Source organism: Phlebotomus papatasi, chromosome 3 (genome assembly GCF_024763615.1).
Source record: "Phlebotomus papatasi isolate M1 chromosome 3, Ppap_2.1, whole genome shotgun sequence".
NCBI lineage: Eukaryota > Metazoa > Arthropoda > Insecta > Diptera > Psychodidae > Phlebotomus > Phlebotomus papatasi.
Genome location: NC_077224.1, coordinates 33,130,998 through 33,149,972, shown reverse-complemented (window position 1 = coordinate 33,149,972; position 18,975 = coordinate 33,130,998). Strand labels below are relative to the sequence as shown.

Below are 18,975 nucleotides of genomic sequence, written 5' to 3'. Positions count from 1 at the left end.
CTTCAAAGCTTAATACAAAAATTAATTATATAACTTTAACGCTTAAAAATATACGTTTTTGTTTTTGGGTTATAATTACAAGTACCAATTTGAAATCTTTTTGCTAAAAGAAGCCTGACAGACATATAGATGGCCATAAAAAAAACTGAATAAGAGATATGCGGAAGCTTTCCTGTTCTTCTGAAGCAGTCTAGTCACTTTTTGCTTAAAAAGTCTTTTGCAGTGGAATTTGTGGTGTTTCTCACCTGAGACACACACCTGAGCCGGTCAATGTCGAGGGCAAGGTGACTAAGAGAGATGAATGACCCACTTTCTGGGATGCGGCATCATTTAACCATGATCACAGCGATCAGCAGTTGTTTGTTGTCTGCTGAGCAGTTCGGATATCTTTTGCGCTTCATTTGTGACAGTGCTTCCGCTTTCACCTCTGCCAAAACTCTTCAGGTGGTCGATTATCGCCGTGATTAACCATTTAACACATTATAAAATAGTTTTTTTGTAAATCACCATAAATTGGTGCTCGCGTGACACGATAAAATATGTGCGATACACATCTTCGATAGCAGAGAAGTCGTGCCTCCTCTTCAATCTTTTCTTCTTGCTTTCCTGCTATTTTCCAAGGGTGTTGGAACTAGTTAAATAATCTCTAGAATGACCAAAATGTGGAGGATTACTGGCCTGATTTTGTGTCTTGTGATGCCTTCGAAAGGAGTGCCGCCTAAATTGGTCGACATCGATATTTGGGGCGATTCAACGAGCAACAGTGTTCATAATGAAGCTGTTGAAAAAATCTCGAGTATATCGAGCAACGTGACAAAGTCAGGCAGTCGGACGTCGAAAGGTGAGACACACTTCCGACCGTATAATCTCGGGCAATGGTGTAATTCTGCCCGAGGCTATTAAGTAACGAGAGTTACGAGCTCATGTAACAATAAAGATAGGTAGCAAAATTGTTTGTTTTTCAATATAAATCCACGACCTTGAGGTTTGTTGGGGTTTAGTTGAAAGTTAATCTATTAACAAAGAGGAAGATAAATGTTACAATTAAAATATAGAACATGAAATATGTCAGTAACAATTCCAGGTCAGCTTATTGTAATGGAGATTCTTCACGACCAACCTTGGTATGCTTGCAACTTTAAATGCGTGTAAATTCGATTTTGGGATAAATTTTTGGGGGCGTGCGAAGTCCAATATATTTTAAAAGTTTCGATCTCAGAAAACACGTACAAAAATTTAGTCGAAATCGCTAAAGCAACATTAGATCTTCAAATCCGATCAAGTTATTTTCGTTTAAAGCTTCGGGTTAGGGTAAAATATGATCATTAGAAAAGGTCTCCACCTTAGCTAATGCAAAAGTTCATCGGAATCGAAAATAGGGATTTCAAGATTTTCTATACATTCAATTTTGGTTAATCGATTAAATAACCTTTAAAAGTTATCGCATGAAGTTTTGTTCCGAAGAATTGTAGAACTTCTTGAATTTTATTCAAATTATCCAAGATTATTAGGTCAAATTTTTTAATCGAAAAGTTTTAGGCTTGACTGAACGAACTGGGCACGACAACCGTTTACTAACGCATATGATATTCGTAATTTTATCATTGTCAAAACACAAAGTTTAGGCCCTATTTGACTAAATCGAATTCACTTCGGATTCTCAACTGAGCCAATGAGATTCCCAATTAGATATGTAACAAAAACGGATAGACGAAGTCCAATATTTTTTTTTTTTTTAGAAAATATAATTCCTTTTAAGAAATTCAATGGTTTTTACAACAAAGATCTAGCCACTAATTTCTCTAATTTATTATCAGCTAAATTTTTTGAGAAAATGCTGTCATGAATTTGGAAATTGGATATCAAAGGCAAGTGATTCGCTAAATTTTGAAAAATTACAAAAATTGTTTACAATTTAGAATTTCTAAATATTTGGGAATTGGGATAAACAGAGTCTGATGCCTGCGTTTATTAATCGATATTATAAATAAAAGAAAGGCAGAACCTCGTCAATTTTATTAAAGCTTAGATTCTACACGAAAGAAGATTAAGAGCTACAACTTGGAATGGTAATAATATTAAAGTGCAGAGATATTTTCTCTCTCTAGAAGGGATTGGAAAGAGTTGTGAAAAAAGAAGTTAGTCTTGTTTCATTCGAGGAAACAGAAGCATGGAGCTCCGTGTTCTGGGCCTTGAGGTTTGGATATTCCAGGGCCGAGGACAACACATGAAACCCGAAAATTGCGCAATTTTTATATATTCATGTTATGTTTTCCTCCGTTTTCTCTGATTTCCCTTAAGTTTGAATTTGTGAATTCTAGTAGTTTCTCAGTAGCAAGGGTTTATTTTTATTTCAATTTCAGTAACAAAAACAATTTATTGAAAAATAGCTAATTTCAAGTTCCTGCTGTTCCTATTGCTAATCATTTTCTGTTTTAGGGACCCAATTTTCTAAATTTTTAGTCTACCCTAGCAATTTCGTTCCCTCCAAACAGATGATGTTCTAGAAAAAGTTACTCGACAGCCCCATCAGCTTCTTGCTGACCTTTCACTTTTCCCAGTGCTCGGTTTCTTTGCTGCTCCCGTCAACGATGAGTGCCTCTCAGGTGATGGTCGTCGGTCTGGAATCTGCCTCAATGTCTACGAGTGCCGCCTCCAAGGTGGGACGTCCAACGGCGAATGTGCTTTGGGTTTTGGCGTCTGCTGTGTCTGTAAGTTGACCACAACTTTTTTTTCTAGTCTAATAAAAATACTGAAATGATGATGCAAAACTCGCTTCCCAAATCGACACGCAAAAACTTTCATCTTGTTAGAAAGAAAGTCTTTTCCTTTCTTTATTCTTAGCCCATGAAAGCTTCTTCAGCAGGTTTTGAAATTCGCATTAGAAAGAACACACCTGAGTTGCTGATATCTCAATGAAATTTTTATAACTTTTTCATTCGTACATAAATGGAAGTTTTAGATGAATTGCACTTTTTTTTGCCTTTTTTTGTATCTTCATAGAGATGAAAGTTTGAAAGAAATTGCGGGAAATATTGAGGGGTTTTTCTTATCAGGCAAACCTTTTCTCTTGGTTTTATGATATACACCGGAGTTATTCTTTTCTGCAAAAACTTTATTACCTCACTTCAACCATGATTAACTCTGTTGTTTATGTAAACACTAAAAGAAAAATTCCTCTTAACACTGTTTTCTTTGTTATCTTCCTGTAGAGTAACTCTTTACGCTAAACTTTATAACACTTTGTACTTATCGACGAGTTTAATAAAATTTTAGAATGATTTACAAAAAAAAGTTTCCCTTCAATTTTTTAGCACTTTCATTACTTTCATTACTTTATGCTAATACAGAAAATTTTATTTTTTGCTCATAATGCCGAAATTTATTGAAAAGTCACAAACTTTAAGTGACAACCATCCAATAAGAAATCATAAGACTTATGCACAAACTTCAGAAAACTCATCAAGTCGATATGATATATACAACGACATCCTTAAATAACTGTATAAGAAAAGCAAAAGCCAGTGAAAAGCATAAATGAACTAATGGTATAGGTGTGATTCTTTCATTACAAATTCGGATTGGAGGCAAATTCGAAGTTTAAATAAACTTATGATAGCTGAAATTCTTTACAATCAACCTCAAAATACGTGTAAATTCGGATACTTGCAAAATGGAAGAATGTATGAGAAATGGTCAAAAATATGTGAAAAACTTATAGAGGCCTCAAACTTTATATCCGTTTAGTTTAGAGCTTTCTTTAAGTTTGAAATATGCCACAATTCACTTGAAAATGAAGTTAAAGTGTTTTTTTTTCGTTTTTACAAATTTTTCAAAATATCTCAGAAACTGCTGATTTCTGAAAATTAGGCTGCTTATTTTCGGCATCAGGGATATTCCAAATACTCCAAATATAACCCTGGGAATATCAAGCCGATCGGAGACGGTCACCCAACTGCCCCCACCGCCCCCACCCTTGGGTCAGTAAAATATAATTTTTATTTGACAAATTTCTGTTCAGGTAAACCACTGCTTGTGTTTTACTCAAGGTTTCACCAATTTTACCTGATTATAATTGTATACATTGAATTATATCAAAGTCAAAATTTAACTAACTCAATTTAAATAAATTGCATTGAAAATTGAAATAATACTTCCAGTCTTTACAAAATGAATCATATAACGAAAATCCCCATTGGGGTTTATATAAAAGAATTTTTATTTCATACAAACTTTGAAATAATATTCACATGAACATGTTGAAATTATAATTATTAGAATGTCATAAATTCAAAACATTTTCAATGATTTCATGCGTTTTATGAAATTGTTGAATATAATCTATTATGTATGTATTACTATATACATAATGATAAAAATTAATATTATTACCGCAAATTAAAAATTTAACCGCAAAGGGATAACGTGGTTTTGATGTATCAAATGAGCATAAGAGAATATTTATTTAAAAATATGTAAAATTGATCTAAAACACCTTTTATTAGGAATTTCAAAATTATTTAAATAAAATTGAAAAGAATTTCGATAATGTCTATTATGAAAATAATGGATTAAAAGTTTAATGCCACAGATCTGCGGTATGGTTGAATTTCTGACGTAGATATTATATCCAAAAATAATACGACACTATGTATCGTACGTATTAATAGTGAAGAGTTTTAGATTTCCATTGAGATGCAAATTAGACACGATTTCGAAGTTTTCATAAAGATTTTTTTCGCTACTTAGTGTGACGGTTCATGAACAATTTTAAACAAATTTATAAATCACTTAAAATATCGCCCAAAATAATTTATTAACACAACTGAGTTTCAGACAAAAAATAGATTGGAGTATTATGGGGACGATACCATACAGAACCGCTGTAAAGGAAAGTGCCCATGCTTTGTACGGTCCCAAGCTTCATATTGACTAATTTTTTCCTAAATGTGACTCATCGCACCCGTATACTTTAAAAACTAGGGGAAAGTGTCCTGGGGTGTCATGATAATTTATTTTCGATACTATCGACTATCGATTGTGAAAAAAATTGAACAATAGCTGCACTTTCCGGAACTCATGTAGATATTTATCAATAGTCTCATTCTTTTAAGAATCTCACAATGAATGGCCCGACAATGCGTTAAAAGTCCTCATTCTCTTATTAATCTAACAGATATAGATTTATTGATACTATCGATTCGATAGTATCGAAAAGTTATCATTCCACACCTTCTTTTGAAATATGTAGCGCAATCATATTTATTCATAAACATAGTAAAAATTTAGTCATTATGAAGCTTGGGACCGGGCAAAGCATGGGCAATGGGCACTTTCCCCTACCTAGAGTTCCATTTGGGTCCATTTTATGCAACTCTAATCGACTATCCGTTTCTCATGTAGGATAAATCAAGGTATCCCATTTTCCGGACAAATCCCATTATAATTGTATAATCCGCTTTTTTCAACTATTTTCACCGATCTGAAACACAAGTGGTAACACGTCTTCTGGTATTCGGTGCCTCTTCCCTTCCGAATCCATATTTTTTGGTTTATTTTGAAAGTGGATCCTAGAATATTTTTCATTTTCAAATATGTTTTAGAGGTAGTGTAGCTGAATATTTCGTCCATAAACAGCTATGACCGAAAAACATTTCGATTTCGAATTTTTAACGAAAAAGTTAAACCACTTTGAGGGGTCCATTTCTCAACCGATTTACTTAAATTTTTATTTTTTTAAGGATCTTGAAATTTCCAACCTGGTGTATCGGACTTAATCGGTTAAATTCCCGCAATTGATGTATCTTTTTCGAATATTTTCAACAATTTTTTTTAATTGTTCGAATGAATGTGACACGACTTGAAGCCAAACCGTGAGAGATATCGACTTCCGGTCTTCGATGACCCTCGTAAGTCAATAATATCTGCGACATTCTTTTTTTTCCCCCACCCCCTTTCTTCACCACCCAAAGCGCATGTTTTTTGGTCTATTTCGAAATTGCCTCCTAACATTTTTCATATTCGTATATGTTTTGGAGGTAGTCGAGGTAGATATTTAATCCATAGACACCTATGGCCGGAAAACATTTCGATATCGAATTCTCAAAAGTCAAAGTTAAACCACATTGAGTGGGCTATTTCTCAACCGATTTGACCTAATTAGGATTTTTTTTAAAGGATTTGGAATGTCTAACCCGGGACCATCTTTTTCAGTCATCAATAAAATGATTAAGTAGGGGAGACTGGGGCAAAACTTGTCAAAACGCATATTTAATTCTTTCACGAGCTGTGAAAAAACTTAAACGTTTTATAATGTGCATATTCTGATAAGAAATTTACTACTCTACAACATTGCAGAAGACTATTTTCCCCTATCTCGGAAGAAATGTGATTTTCGAATCATTTTCTAAAAGTCGATTTTGTGGAGATTCTCAAAATTTCTGGGGCAAATTTTATCAGTCTTCGGATAATTTGTGACGTTTTACTCTTGCAAACGTTAAAAATATAAAATAGACATATTTCGATAGGAAATTTATTCCTCTACAACTTTGTCGAAGATAATTTTTCTCTATCTTAACGAGAAATGTGCTTAAATTGAGCTAATCAGTATTGATATTTTCTGTAAGCCAAATATTCCAAAAATTGGGCTCAAAATTTCATTATTTTTTATTTTACATAATCCTTCCTCGAATCCCTTGAAACTTTGTAAGTTAAAGAAGGTTCATGAAGGCTATCTATAATAAAAATTTCAAGCCTCAGTCTCTTTTATTTTAGAAAATAATGAATATTAAAATTTTCGTTTTTACAAATTTTGCCCCAGTCTCCCCTACCCGATATGATTTATCTTTCGAGAATTTACTGTTTTATTATTTGTCCGTATGCTTGTTATCAAAACATCGTAAAATGTCCTCTTATGAAGCATTTTTTTTATTCGGAATGGTTTTCTTATTGATGACTCAATTTAATTGATATGTATTCAAAAACTATGCGAAAAGATAATACACAGGGAACCGTGAGTTCGAGCATTCCGCAAAGGTGGTACGCCTTGTCATCTCTTTTGTTAAGAAAATTAGCATTCTCCAATGTGGTGCAAAAAGGGAACTGACTGAGTGACAAAGTAAATTAATTGATCTTAGTTGCGATTTAGGTTAATTATGTGTTCATATTTGCGACCATGATTATAGTTATCAAGTACAATGAAGAAGATGCGAAGCTCATCAGATTTTAATTGTGACTTTTTTTGCCGTAGAATTTCCATATACCGTGATTGTTGAAGAGAAAATTATGAGAACTTTATTTCTTGTGCCATTTTTCATTTTTCTCGCATCCCAATAAAATGCATCGGGGTTTAAGAAGATGGGCTTATAATGCAAAAAAGAAAAGTAAAAAATAATCAGAATGAATGAAAGGAAAGAGAATGAATTCAACTTTTGCGCGTTTCTTGTCTCACACCGCAATTTTCCATTTAATGGAAAAGTGAAGATTCTCTTCTTATATTCTACATTATTTACACTCGTACTAAATGTGAAGATGAGACAAGTGGTGCGCTTCCAGTTCCTTTTGCAATGAACTTTTCTTCTCCATACATCCTTTTTACAAGAGCCTGAAATTCTGGTGATAATGAAGTGATCAAGTGAACCTCACTTAGCAGAATGCTCGACCTTATAAGTTTTATGTAATACATCTAATATAGATTTGAATTTATTTGGTTGACTATAGTAACATGGCTCATATAACTTCAGAAGGAGTTTTCTGTCGTTTTATTCTAGAGGTTGTTTACCAACGCTAAGACGTCGGTGGTCGCTATAACACAAATATTGAATTCCTTGAAAACCCTTCAAAATTTTGCTTTGAAGAGTACTAGCTCAAAAGCAGTATGTAATAATGAATTAAATAAATAAAGCATATAAAATAAAAATAAAATAGATTTAGACAATCGGATATAAGATTATGTTTACTAATTTAAGCACTTTGAACACTTTGCAAATTTTCGGCTTTTCTCTTTTTTTTTCAATATTTACATATTTATTAAAAAAAAAGGTATTAAAATTTCAAAATGTTGAAAAATTCAGAATTACATTACGTTTTATGCTCTATGCGGTGTTCGAGCTATAAAATGGAAAAAGTTTAAGAAGGAACCGGATGGTAAAATAGTACTGAAATTGTAAAGAGTAAAATTTCTCTCCGTTATTGAAATGAAGCGGATGTATGCGGAAGCAGGGAATAAATAAATGGTCTAACCCTAATAAACAGTGTGGCTATTTTCTTAATACACTCAGGTACACTGTTAAAATTTATATCTTATATTAAATGTTGGAACTGAGGATGCAATTTAGAAGCAAATTCTTTTTCTAAATTATTTTGAACATTATCAAGTGACATTACACCATGAAAAGAAAATATAGATATTTCTACGGTAATCCTGGAATTTCCAGATGGAATATATGGAATCCCACCCAAAGTAGAATTAGTCGTGGTTATATGCTCATGTGAGATTGTTGAATGGCCTCATTGAATATTGAAAATGAAAAGATTTCAACTTGCAAAAAAAAAAAATAAATTTCAACTTCCTGAAAAGTCATGATCTACTTTTTTTTGTTTTTAGAATTTACTCCGAAAATTTAATATCACATCCTAGTAATATTATTTCTTTTAGTCTAATTTTCAGTACAGTAATACACATTTATATTATTACTACTTTGAAAAAAAAAAATGTTTATAATAATATCCTTTTGGCACATTTTTAATGAGATCTTTGATAGCATTACAATATTTGTTTCAGAAAACGACTAAAATCATAAAATTAAAATATTTTTCTTACAACACATTACGCGATTTTTTTTTAATTTTTGAATATATTTTGAAAATTGTCAATAGTTATTAATACAATTTTTTCTAAGTTACTAAAGAAATATTATAATCCAAAACTTCAATAATTTAATTTTTTGCTGATCGAACTTCTCAGAGAGCGTATATATAATTCCTCGATTTTGAGTTATAAACATTTTTCGATTCCTTACGCCTTAAGGAGTCATATTTGGTAAAATTTTAGAAATCTAAAGTTTAAAATTTTTTTTACGTTATGCCAGTTTGTCTGTCTCTGCGTCTGTGTAGGTCCGGTCGTTATTACGCTTAGATTCCAAATGGTTAGAGATATGGGACCTTTCAATAAGTCGACCCTGGGATTATTTATATGCCCCTTATTTCCCCCCACTCCTCACCTTTCCCGCCAAACCTTCTTTTTGGAATTACTCTAATCGGTGGCAGCCAAAATCCCGAAAGCGAAAATCCCGAAAGCCAGAATCCCAAACGCCAAAATCCCAAAAAGGCCAAAATCCCGAAAGACGAAATCCCGAAAGCCAAAATCCCGAATATTCAAAATCCTAAAAGGGACAAATTAAGTGAAGGAAAATGTTTAGAATAATTTCCCAAGCCACAGAAAATTTCCCTTTGCCTCCAGCAAGCGCGGGTGTAATCGTGAGAGTAGCTATGACACTTTTAAGAATTCGAGATTTTGGCTTTCGGGATTTTGGCCTTTTCGGGATTTTGACTTTCGGAATTTTGACGTTCGGAATTTTGGCTTTCGGGATTTTGGCTTTCGGGATTTTGATCGGGACCCACTCTAAAACGCATCATGCGAATTTTAAATTTTTTCTTGGATGTTTTAGACAGAAATTGTCCAGGAGGACATTTCGTCCTTATACGAAAATACCATTCAATCATTCCTAATAACGGTTTTTAAGGTCAAAATTTAAAGAAGGCTCTAGACCTCTAGAGAGCGTATTTCTCAACCAAATGGTATCGTGTTTGGGTTCGTTGGAAAGGTCTTGGAATTTCCGATAAAACTGAAACGGTTTCGGATAACCAATTTTCATCCAAAATTCAATTATATTACTCCTAAACTATGTTAGATGATATTTTTAGTAATTCATTCTCTTAAATAATTCGGTTGTGAACTCGGTAATCGGTAAACGATGCGAAAGTACTTTTGTGGTACAGCGTCTAAGTTACGAGATCGAGCATTCGGCAAAGATGGGATGCTTTGCCACCCCTTTATAACAGATTTTCAATCTTCAAAAATGATAGAAATCAATAGAGCATATTTACCCAACGATTACTACTTGATAAATGAAATTTTTCTATGAAACTTTTGTATGAAATTCTCTTGTATAACATTACACCGTCACGGCTTTGAGTAATCTATAAATCACTTCATAATTATCTAAGCAGTTGAAAATAAAAAAAAGCTACGAAAAGCTCGAAATATTCCTCATCATTCAAATTCCTTTTTTTACAGTGAATTTATACTTTTTCTTACAGTGTCGTTGTTGTATTTTTTTTTTAATGAGTAACATGAAAACATTGAGCATGTAAGAAGTTTAATCTCTGTATCATCTTTTCCCATCGTACCCGTAAAACTTTCTCACAGAACCTTGTTCTTGATATCTTGTCCATTTTCCCATTCCCCTTAATAGAACCTTCTGTGTAAAAGTTTTTGAACTAAAATGTTCCAAAAATTCTTCTCTAAATACGCAGTTATCGCCACTTGTGATCAGGAGATATCCAACAATATTACTTACATAGTTTCACCAAGTTTCCCGGGTGTCTTATCGCGCGATGTGAAAAGTTGCAAACTGAAGATAAAGATGATTGACGAGGACATCAGTCAGCTGAGATTTGACTTTATTCACTTCCAACTGGGACAGCCTAATCGATGGACGGGTATCTGTGAGGGGGATCTATTCAGTGTTACCGGTGGTGTAGCCAGTCAGGGTGACTTCAAAATATGTGGTCAGAACAGTGGCCAACACAGTGAGTCCTCAATTTTCCATCACATTCAACATAATGCTTATTTTATATTGAGCTAGTTCTAAGGGGGTGTGCTTTCTTGTGAAGATAGATTACATTTCAGAATTTAATAGCTTTCTCTGTGCGATTATATGGATATCTTGGAAGGATTTGAAAAGGGAATTTTGATAAAATATCAAGTTCTAAAATCAAATAACTTCTATTCAATATTAATAGATTAATCCAACTGCTTTGGCTATTGCAGTTTATTATGATGTGGAATCCTCCTTGGCCAGACCACCTACAGGACGTCAAAGTTCAGAATCCACCCCAATCTCTAGGACTGTGGAGATACTCATGAACTTTACTGAATCCGCTTTCTTGCCTCGACTCTGGGAGATACGTGTAGCTCAGATTCCTTTCAGCCAGAGAGCTCCAGCAGGTTGCCTCCAGTATTTTACTGGTAGTGAGGGTCTTATCCAAACATTCAACTATGCTGAGAATGGTCGTCATTTGGCGAATCAGAACTACCGAGCTTGCATCAGGCAGGAAATAGGGATGTGCTCAATTGCTTATGAGCCGTGTAATCCCTTTTCTTTTCGAATTGGGCAGCAACAGCAGATGTACTATCCAGGGTATCCATATGGAGGTTTTCCTGGGGCTGTCGGAGGAGGTCCTGGAGGGATACCCGGTGGAGTTGGCGGGGTACCAAGTACATACGCATCTCCAGGTGGAGTACCTGCTGGTACGGTGAATAGTGGTCCTCCAGGGAGTGGAGGACCACTATCAGATTCCGTGGTGACAGATGCTGCGACAAATGGGGCGGATGCGACAAATGACGCTGGGTCGGAAGCTGGAGGAGAAGGTGGCGGTGATGGACTTCCGGACGATGGGGCAGCAGCACCTCCGGAAGCCGTAAGTGATGACGCATCGGATGGTGTGGCAAATGACGAAGTGGATGAAAATGTGGCAGATGATGCGACCGATGATGCAGAAGGATCAGGAGGTGGAGGATTTTTCAGTTCACTCTCATCCCTCTTCTCTTTCAGGTAAATTCATAGCAATTCTTTTCAGAGTTGTTAAAATATTTTGAGCTTTAAATTCTAGCTTTAGATTTTTTTATGTATCATACAAACAATAACTATCAAAATTTCCTGATTTAACATAAATTTACTCTTAAAAGTCACACATTGTAAACTAAACATTTCATATAATCCATATTATCTTTATTTCTGTATTTGGGATAATAATCAAGAGATCACATCAGAAGATTCAATTTCCAGGGGATTTTCTTTGTCTTGAAAAAGTAGATAATGTTTTTGTTTTCCCTCAGCCAGATAATTCGTGTAAGTGTTTTAAAACGGCAAAAGCTTACCCAATTCCTCAACTATCTCTTCTTTCTCCAACAATTTCTTACCGTCTTAGAACCTCGTTCGTATAGTTCCGAGGGAATGGGATTTGTGTGCAGATTTTGTTTTTATTCAATTGAATACTTCTTGTCGACGTCTTTAGAGTGGAATATGGTTTTACCGCTGAGTAAGACAGAGGGAAAATACTTTGAGAATTTTATCAATGTCGAACCACGTGAAAGTTCCATGTGAGATATACATATATATATTCAAAGATATAAATTTTGCAAGAAAATGTCTTGTGTGAAAGGTTGTATACGAAATATGTTTTCACATGCACAACATCCATGAAGCTTTTCCAGATGAGATAATTTATACAAAAAACGGAATTTAAGAATCAGAATTCAAGTTCTCAGAGAATTCAGGCAGAAATTTCTAAAATCAGGAATTACTGAAAGTAAGTAGAGCGATTTTTATAAAAATCATGATTTAAAAGAGATGCTATATGCATTTAAAGTTAATTGCCAGTAGATTCTATTCATTTTGAGCATACTGAAGAATTTTAATTTAGAATAAAATAAAAAAAATCTTATAATCACACATCAGAATTCAGAATTTCTTAGATTTCCTATATTAAAGGATCTTAGGATAACAAACGTCTTAAATTAAGGATTAAAAAAGAGATAAATAGATTTTAAGTTCAAAATATCTGTTTGATCAACTGTTTTTGTTAAATTGTTAAAGCTTTTTTCAGAGTAATTATTGTCTTAAGAGGTTTTAGCTTGAAAAAACAAATCAAAATATAAGAAAAGATATTAAAATGCAATCACCACGAGATTTTGAAAATTCTTCAATTTAGTGTGTCAATATTTACTAATTAGAAATACCTGGGAGATGTTCAAAAAACTATTTTAAGTTTTTTAAACCTTCTACTCTTCGATTATATAAAAACATTACTAAAATCTTTAGATAGTCAGAATTTTATTTTTCTATGAGACACCGGTGAGCTACTCGCCCTTAACCTCTTCCTTACCATGATATTAGGTATTAGGGGAGACCGGGAAGATATGGGACAGGGGTAGTATGGGACGAGGCGATTTTTTCAATATTGAAATAAATGGGATTTTACCACTATACTCAATCGTAGGCAACAATAGTATCTTGATTAAAAGAATGGATATCCTCAGTTCTATTGCTTAAATTTTATGAACATTTTTTTTAAATTTATAAAAATTGTATATTTTGACGTCTCAGTTTTCCTCTTTCTATTTTATATATATAGCTATATATAATCAAAACTTTTCTATCTCATTAACTAGCAGTGTAATCTGGGAACATATTTTTATAAAAGTTTCCGTGATCATACACTCTTGTTTTTTATTTAAAGGTTTTAAATACCGAAACTACACGCGGGGATATTTGGGACACTTGAACGGGGATGAATGGGACGTTGATTTTTGACAAGATTGTAAGTGATGCGCAAATCGTTACTGTCAAAATGGAGAATAATTTCCAATTTCTACTAGAAATCTCCCTCTTGTGCAAACTTTAACAGTTCAGCAGTTGCCTACAGAGACAAGTCAACCATCAATGTCTTGGGAATCAAGAATTTCTTCTCCTGAATTCGACTTTTATCCAATCCCGTTATAAATTATTTTCACGAGAATTTCTCGAGTAATATCTTCTACAATTCTCACAAGTTCTCCAGAAAAGGCAAGGCAAGAGTTTATTCAGCGAAATAAGGAAAAACAAGTACCATGCAGTTGTCGTAAAATCAAACACACTGAGAAAAAAAGAGGGTGCGATTAACATTTTTTTCTCTCAGAAATTTAATACTTTTCAGGTGTAAAAATATATCAACATTTTTTAATGTTAATTTTACACCTCTTTAAGGGTAAAATTAACATGAAGAAGGGTACCTTTAACCCCTAATACACCTAAAAAGGGTAATATTTACACCGATTTTGGATAAATAATTCAGGGTAAAATTAACATTTCCGGAATATTACTTTAACTTTTTCGGATTTTTCTCAGTGCAGGAATCCCCCAATAAATTCTAAACTAAAAGAGTCAAGAGAATCTACTCGCCTGAGGAATTTGATGATGATGATTCCAATATTTAGAATAAGAAAGCAAAAACAGTTAGGATACTAAATAAGAAGAAAATACATTAAATAAGTGATTGACAAAAAATAACTCTTTTGCACAAATCAGATTGATATTAATTTCTAAGTATGAAATAAAAGACTAAACATTTTTGTTTTTGTTAGAAATATTTTGTTTTGTTAGAAAAAATGCGTCCCAAACATCCCCTTTTGCGTCCCATACTGCCCCAAATCGGGAAGGTTTGGGACAAAGCATCAAGTTAATATTTTATCCTCTCCAAGTAAAATCAGTTGTTTTCCAAGTTCTATCGAGTACTTTTTATAAAGTCAATACCCATAAGTATCCCATAGACAGCATAAAATTCTAATACATCATCGTGATTTTTTGGAATATTCTCTCAAAGACAAAACATGAAAAAGTGTCCCAACTCTCCCCGGTCTCCCCTATACATCATACGCAAATTGAGTGATTTTAAATGATTTATTATTGTGCAATTTTTATCTAAATTGCTGTCGGGAATAGATTTTTAATAACTTTAATTTTTGAATTACTTGGGAAAAATAGTCCATTAGAGTTGTAAATACATTTTGATATTGTTTTCTTGCTTCGCGAAAGGTCATGCAAAATGGCGGACGGATCTTTTTTTCAAAATGGCGGATGGAAAATAGACATCCCTTCGAATTTGTTAAAATTGGTCTCTTACCTCTTTCCTGATTTGAATTCTAGTTGTTAATTTGTTTTCTTGGATAGTTACTCAAGTCTAAAGCAATAGAGTTTGTAATGAATTAATGCACAGAATTTAAATTCAGTGATCGTTATGACGTGTGTTTGACAGGGGCTCCTCGCGCCCCAATAATAGGTAAATTTTTTTCTTTTCAAAAAATTCATCTATTAATCTATTGGAAACTAATCCCAAAATATGAACATTCTATCTCAATTATGGTACATTGACTGACTGGGTTAAAGAGTTTATGTTATCTCACTGTTTTTTTTGTGGTACAATATGTCCGTTTAACTCTTTCACGTCTTTAGGATAATGTCATGACTCGGGGAAAAAAGTTTTTTTTGGGTATTTACATTAATTGAAATCTATCTGTTCGTGCACGACATCATAATAGAAGGATGTAAGATTCTTGGCTCATTTTCTCAAGACTCCAGTTAGATTTCAATTAATGTAAATAGCCAAAAAGAAACTTTTTTCCCCGGGTCATATATGACCCTAAAGACGCGAAAGAGTTAACCTAAAATTATAATGCAATTTATATAAATCTTTTAATAAATTAACTAACAAAGTGGTATACTATCATGAAGATGTTCAAATATGCATGGATTAAGGCCAAATATGCAGAAGTGATTACATTTGAAGAATGTTAACGTAGGGGAGACCGGGGTAGAATTAGCCAGCAAATGAAGCTTTTTTTCGTGCGTGGTTTGTGAAAAAATGATAAGGTTTGTCTAATGTTTTTGTGTTTCATAAGTAGCATAAGAATATTGGCTATATGAAATAGTGTAGTTCAAAGCTCTAAAATCCTTGAGTTTTTCTAGAGAGGATAATGAAAAAAGTATGACGCATTGGCTACACTTGCCCCGGGATGGGTAGATATAGCCACTTTTGGGGTACTAATTGCCACCAGTTTTCCACACGAAATATCAAATTGGAGATACCAAATATTGTTTCGCTTGATACACTGAAGCCCACTGATGCTAAATATGTAACTTAAGTTTAAAGAAAAACGCTTCAGACGACTTTTTTATGACATTTTTGTAATTGCGGCCAAATTGACGCAAACATCCTGAAAAAATCTATTTTACAAATTGTTCATCCGAATGGCAATATTACTTGGAATATCAATAGTACTTTTTCATCTAACAATTATCCTTGTACTAGTGAAAAATCATCAATAGTTTTATCCCGCCACGGAAGAGTGGCTACAATTGCCCCGAGGGCTGTTTCAGTGTTTATCATCTTATATAAAAAATTTAATAATTATTATCCAAGTGAAAAATATTTTATAATTAGGTTTATTAAACCAGAAATGAGGTAAAACTATGAAATCTTGACTAGAAACTCATAAAACCAAATCCTGGGCCAAAAACTGTACCGTAACATCAAAATTACAATTTTATACCCATTTTTTTTAAAAATGCTTCTAAATTGTAGGATAACAGAATCAGACTTATAAATGTTTCTGGGAATATGGGGATGCGTTTCTACTTTCATTAAAAAATACTTTGCTCGATTTACATTTCAAGAAAAACGAGAAAAATCCACTGACTAATTCTACCCCTGGCTATAGTTACCCCGGTCTTCCCTACATATTTTAAAAGCTGAAGTTTTCAATGCCAAGAGACTTAAACTTTTTTTAGAGCAATTTTTGGGAAAGAATTTGAAATTAGTTAAATAATTTAAAATACTTGGTTTATTTTTTGAATATTTGTACTTTGTACCATACTTTCATGAGCAGTCGTAGATTTAATTATTTTTTAGAAAATCATTTTAAATTTATTAATTTCAGAACCTGGAGATTTCCACGAGGACGAAGTGGACGCCAATACTTTCCATTTTGTTCAGACAGAATGACCCTTCCTTGCATCGTGGAGGATTTTATTGGGGCCAATGATGTGTCCATGTGCCGTCCAGTGCACTGTGGCAGCAGCTTGTGCCCTCCGGGACAGACGCCTTGTCGCTTGGAGACATCAGTGACGCCCTTTGGAATTGGATTTCACTTTGGTGATGGTATTAACAAAGGGAGCCCCGAGGAAAACATTGGTGCTTGTCTGAGATGGACACAAATGCCATGTTTGTAAAGAAAAAATGACAAGTCTGTCGCTTTTTTTTTCTTAACAATCTTGAAATTTATTGTATAACTTTAATTTCTTTCACTCTCAAATAATTCTCTTTTCATAGTTCACAACTCATCTTAAATGGAAACAATGGTTGATTTTCTTTTTCGCTATCTCTCATTTTTTTCTGTGATACAGTTCTTTATTATTTTGTGACTCTGTAAATTTTATAAATTTTCCCTTTTCTTACATTCTCTGTCACACATTTTGTATGTTTAAAGAAGTCATGATATTTACTTTTTTATCACTCTCCCTTGGATTTTCTTTTTCTTAAAATCTTAATGTAAGAAAATGATTATGAGTGTCTTTCTAGAAATGTATAACTTTTGTTATTAGTTTTACTTCTTATGTAATTATCCTTGTTTGTTTTCATTTGATTCAATAGCTTTATGTTTATTTAATTTTATTCTTTCATCTTCATTTTTCTTTTAGAGAAATGTGTAAAATGATAAATGTGTGTCGCACTGGTGAGAATGATTTTATTAAATGTGTTGTGTTGATTGTGTGTGAGAAGCTATTACATTTAATATTTCTTTTATTAATTCTTTTTCCTAAATATTTATATTTAATGTTTATGATAGTTTATTTAAGATAAATTGTAATTTTTCAATTTATTATATTTAAATTAATATCTCTGATGGCCGATTTGTGTTGCTTTTTTTTCTTTACATGTGACTCTTCTTAGTTCCCTTTTTTGTTTGTTTGAGTGATTCACCAATTTTCCCGTCTCCTCCTTTCTTTATCTCACACCATTTTTTCGGCATTTTTATCTACGTTTTATCACATTAAATGCTTGTTTTGTTTTCTCTTTTTACGATATCTCTTCAACCACCTTAATGATAAAGTTTATAAACGTGAACAAAACTTAGAAAACTATTTTATCCGTAATCTTACGCTTATCCTTTTTTACTATATCTATTTTTTTTGTAATTACAAATATATATATTTACCTTTTTAGTAGATTTTTTTTGTTATCAAACAACTACATACACACATAAAATGGAAATTGTGTTGCCACTTTTGAGTGTCATAAAAAATAATCTTATTGTTTTTTTTTGTTTAATTCAATTTTATTAACGTTTCACAATAAAATGATAAATTTTACGAGATATATTTTGTAATAGTTAGATGTTTCTAAAGTTTGTTTTTCATTTAATTTTTCATATTTATTAGCGCTTTTTTTTTGGTCCGGATGTTGCACACAATATTGTGAATGAGAGTAATATGTCAAAGATACGCATATTCTAACGTGATTTAGAAAGAAAGATATATGTTATGTATAGTAGAGAAATTTCCTGTATTGCGAAAAGGATAGGGCATCATATGAATGATATTTGCCAATTTGACCACAAAGTTATTTCACATTTCAACAAAATTGGACTAAAGTGACACTTAAAACTTTATTCTCATCAATAGTCAAAGGCATAAAATAGCCTAAGCCAATTTCCTGTAAGAAATCATTGGTCAAATATGACTTCAATAAAGATAACGTATCCAATGAAATGACGTATTTAAATGAATTGAGAGGATATGCAATAAAATTTAGATTTTATAGATGCGGATAAAATGGAAATTTGAGCACTTTTGATATGGACATTAATTTCTGAAAGTTTAGTATTTTATTTTATAAATCTTCCCCCTTCATTTTTCATATCAGTTTTACTATCGTAGAAAATATTTTGGTTATGAAACCATCCTTTTTTGATAGAATATATCTAATTGGTTGATTAGTTATTCTAGAAATGTTGGAAAATTTTATATACACAGAACTTTGAGAAATCAACATTATTATGGAAATATAATTAATGCATTTGATATATTTGGTTCAAAAGCTTTCTACTTAGAAATTTGGAGAGTAAGTTTGAGATTTGTCATGAGTAAAATATTG

General features: G+C 32.8%; 1 protein-coding gene across 1 annotated transcript; it reads left to right on the top strand.

The window, feature by feature from the left end:
- The first annotated feature begins 329 nt into the window (after window positions 1-329).
- On the top strand, window positions 330-17,732 carry LOC129805335 (uncharacterized). Its single transcript, XM_055853186.1, has 5 exons — window positions 330-841; window positions 2,562-2,711; window positions 10,537-10,812; window positions 11,054-11,837; window positions 16,760-17,732. Exons 1-5 carry the CDS (start codon window positions 652-654, stop codon window positions 17,049-17,051), a joined length of 1,692 nt encoding a protein of 563 aa, XP_055709161.1. The 5' UTR covers window positions 330-651; the 3' UTR covers window positions 17,052-17,732.
- Window positions 17,733-18,975: the final 1,243 nt, after the last annotated feature.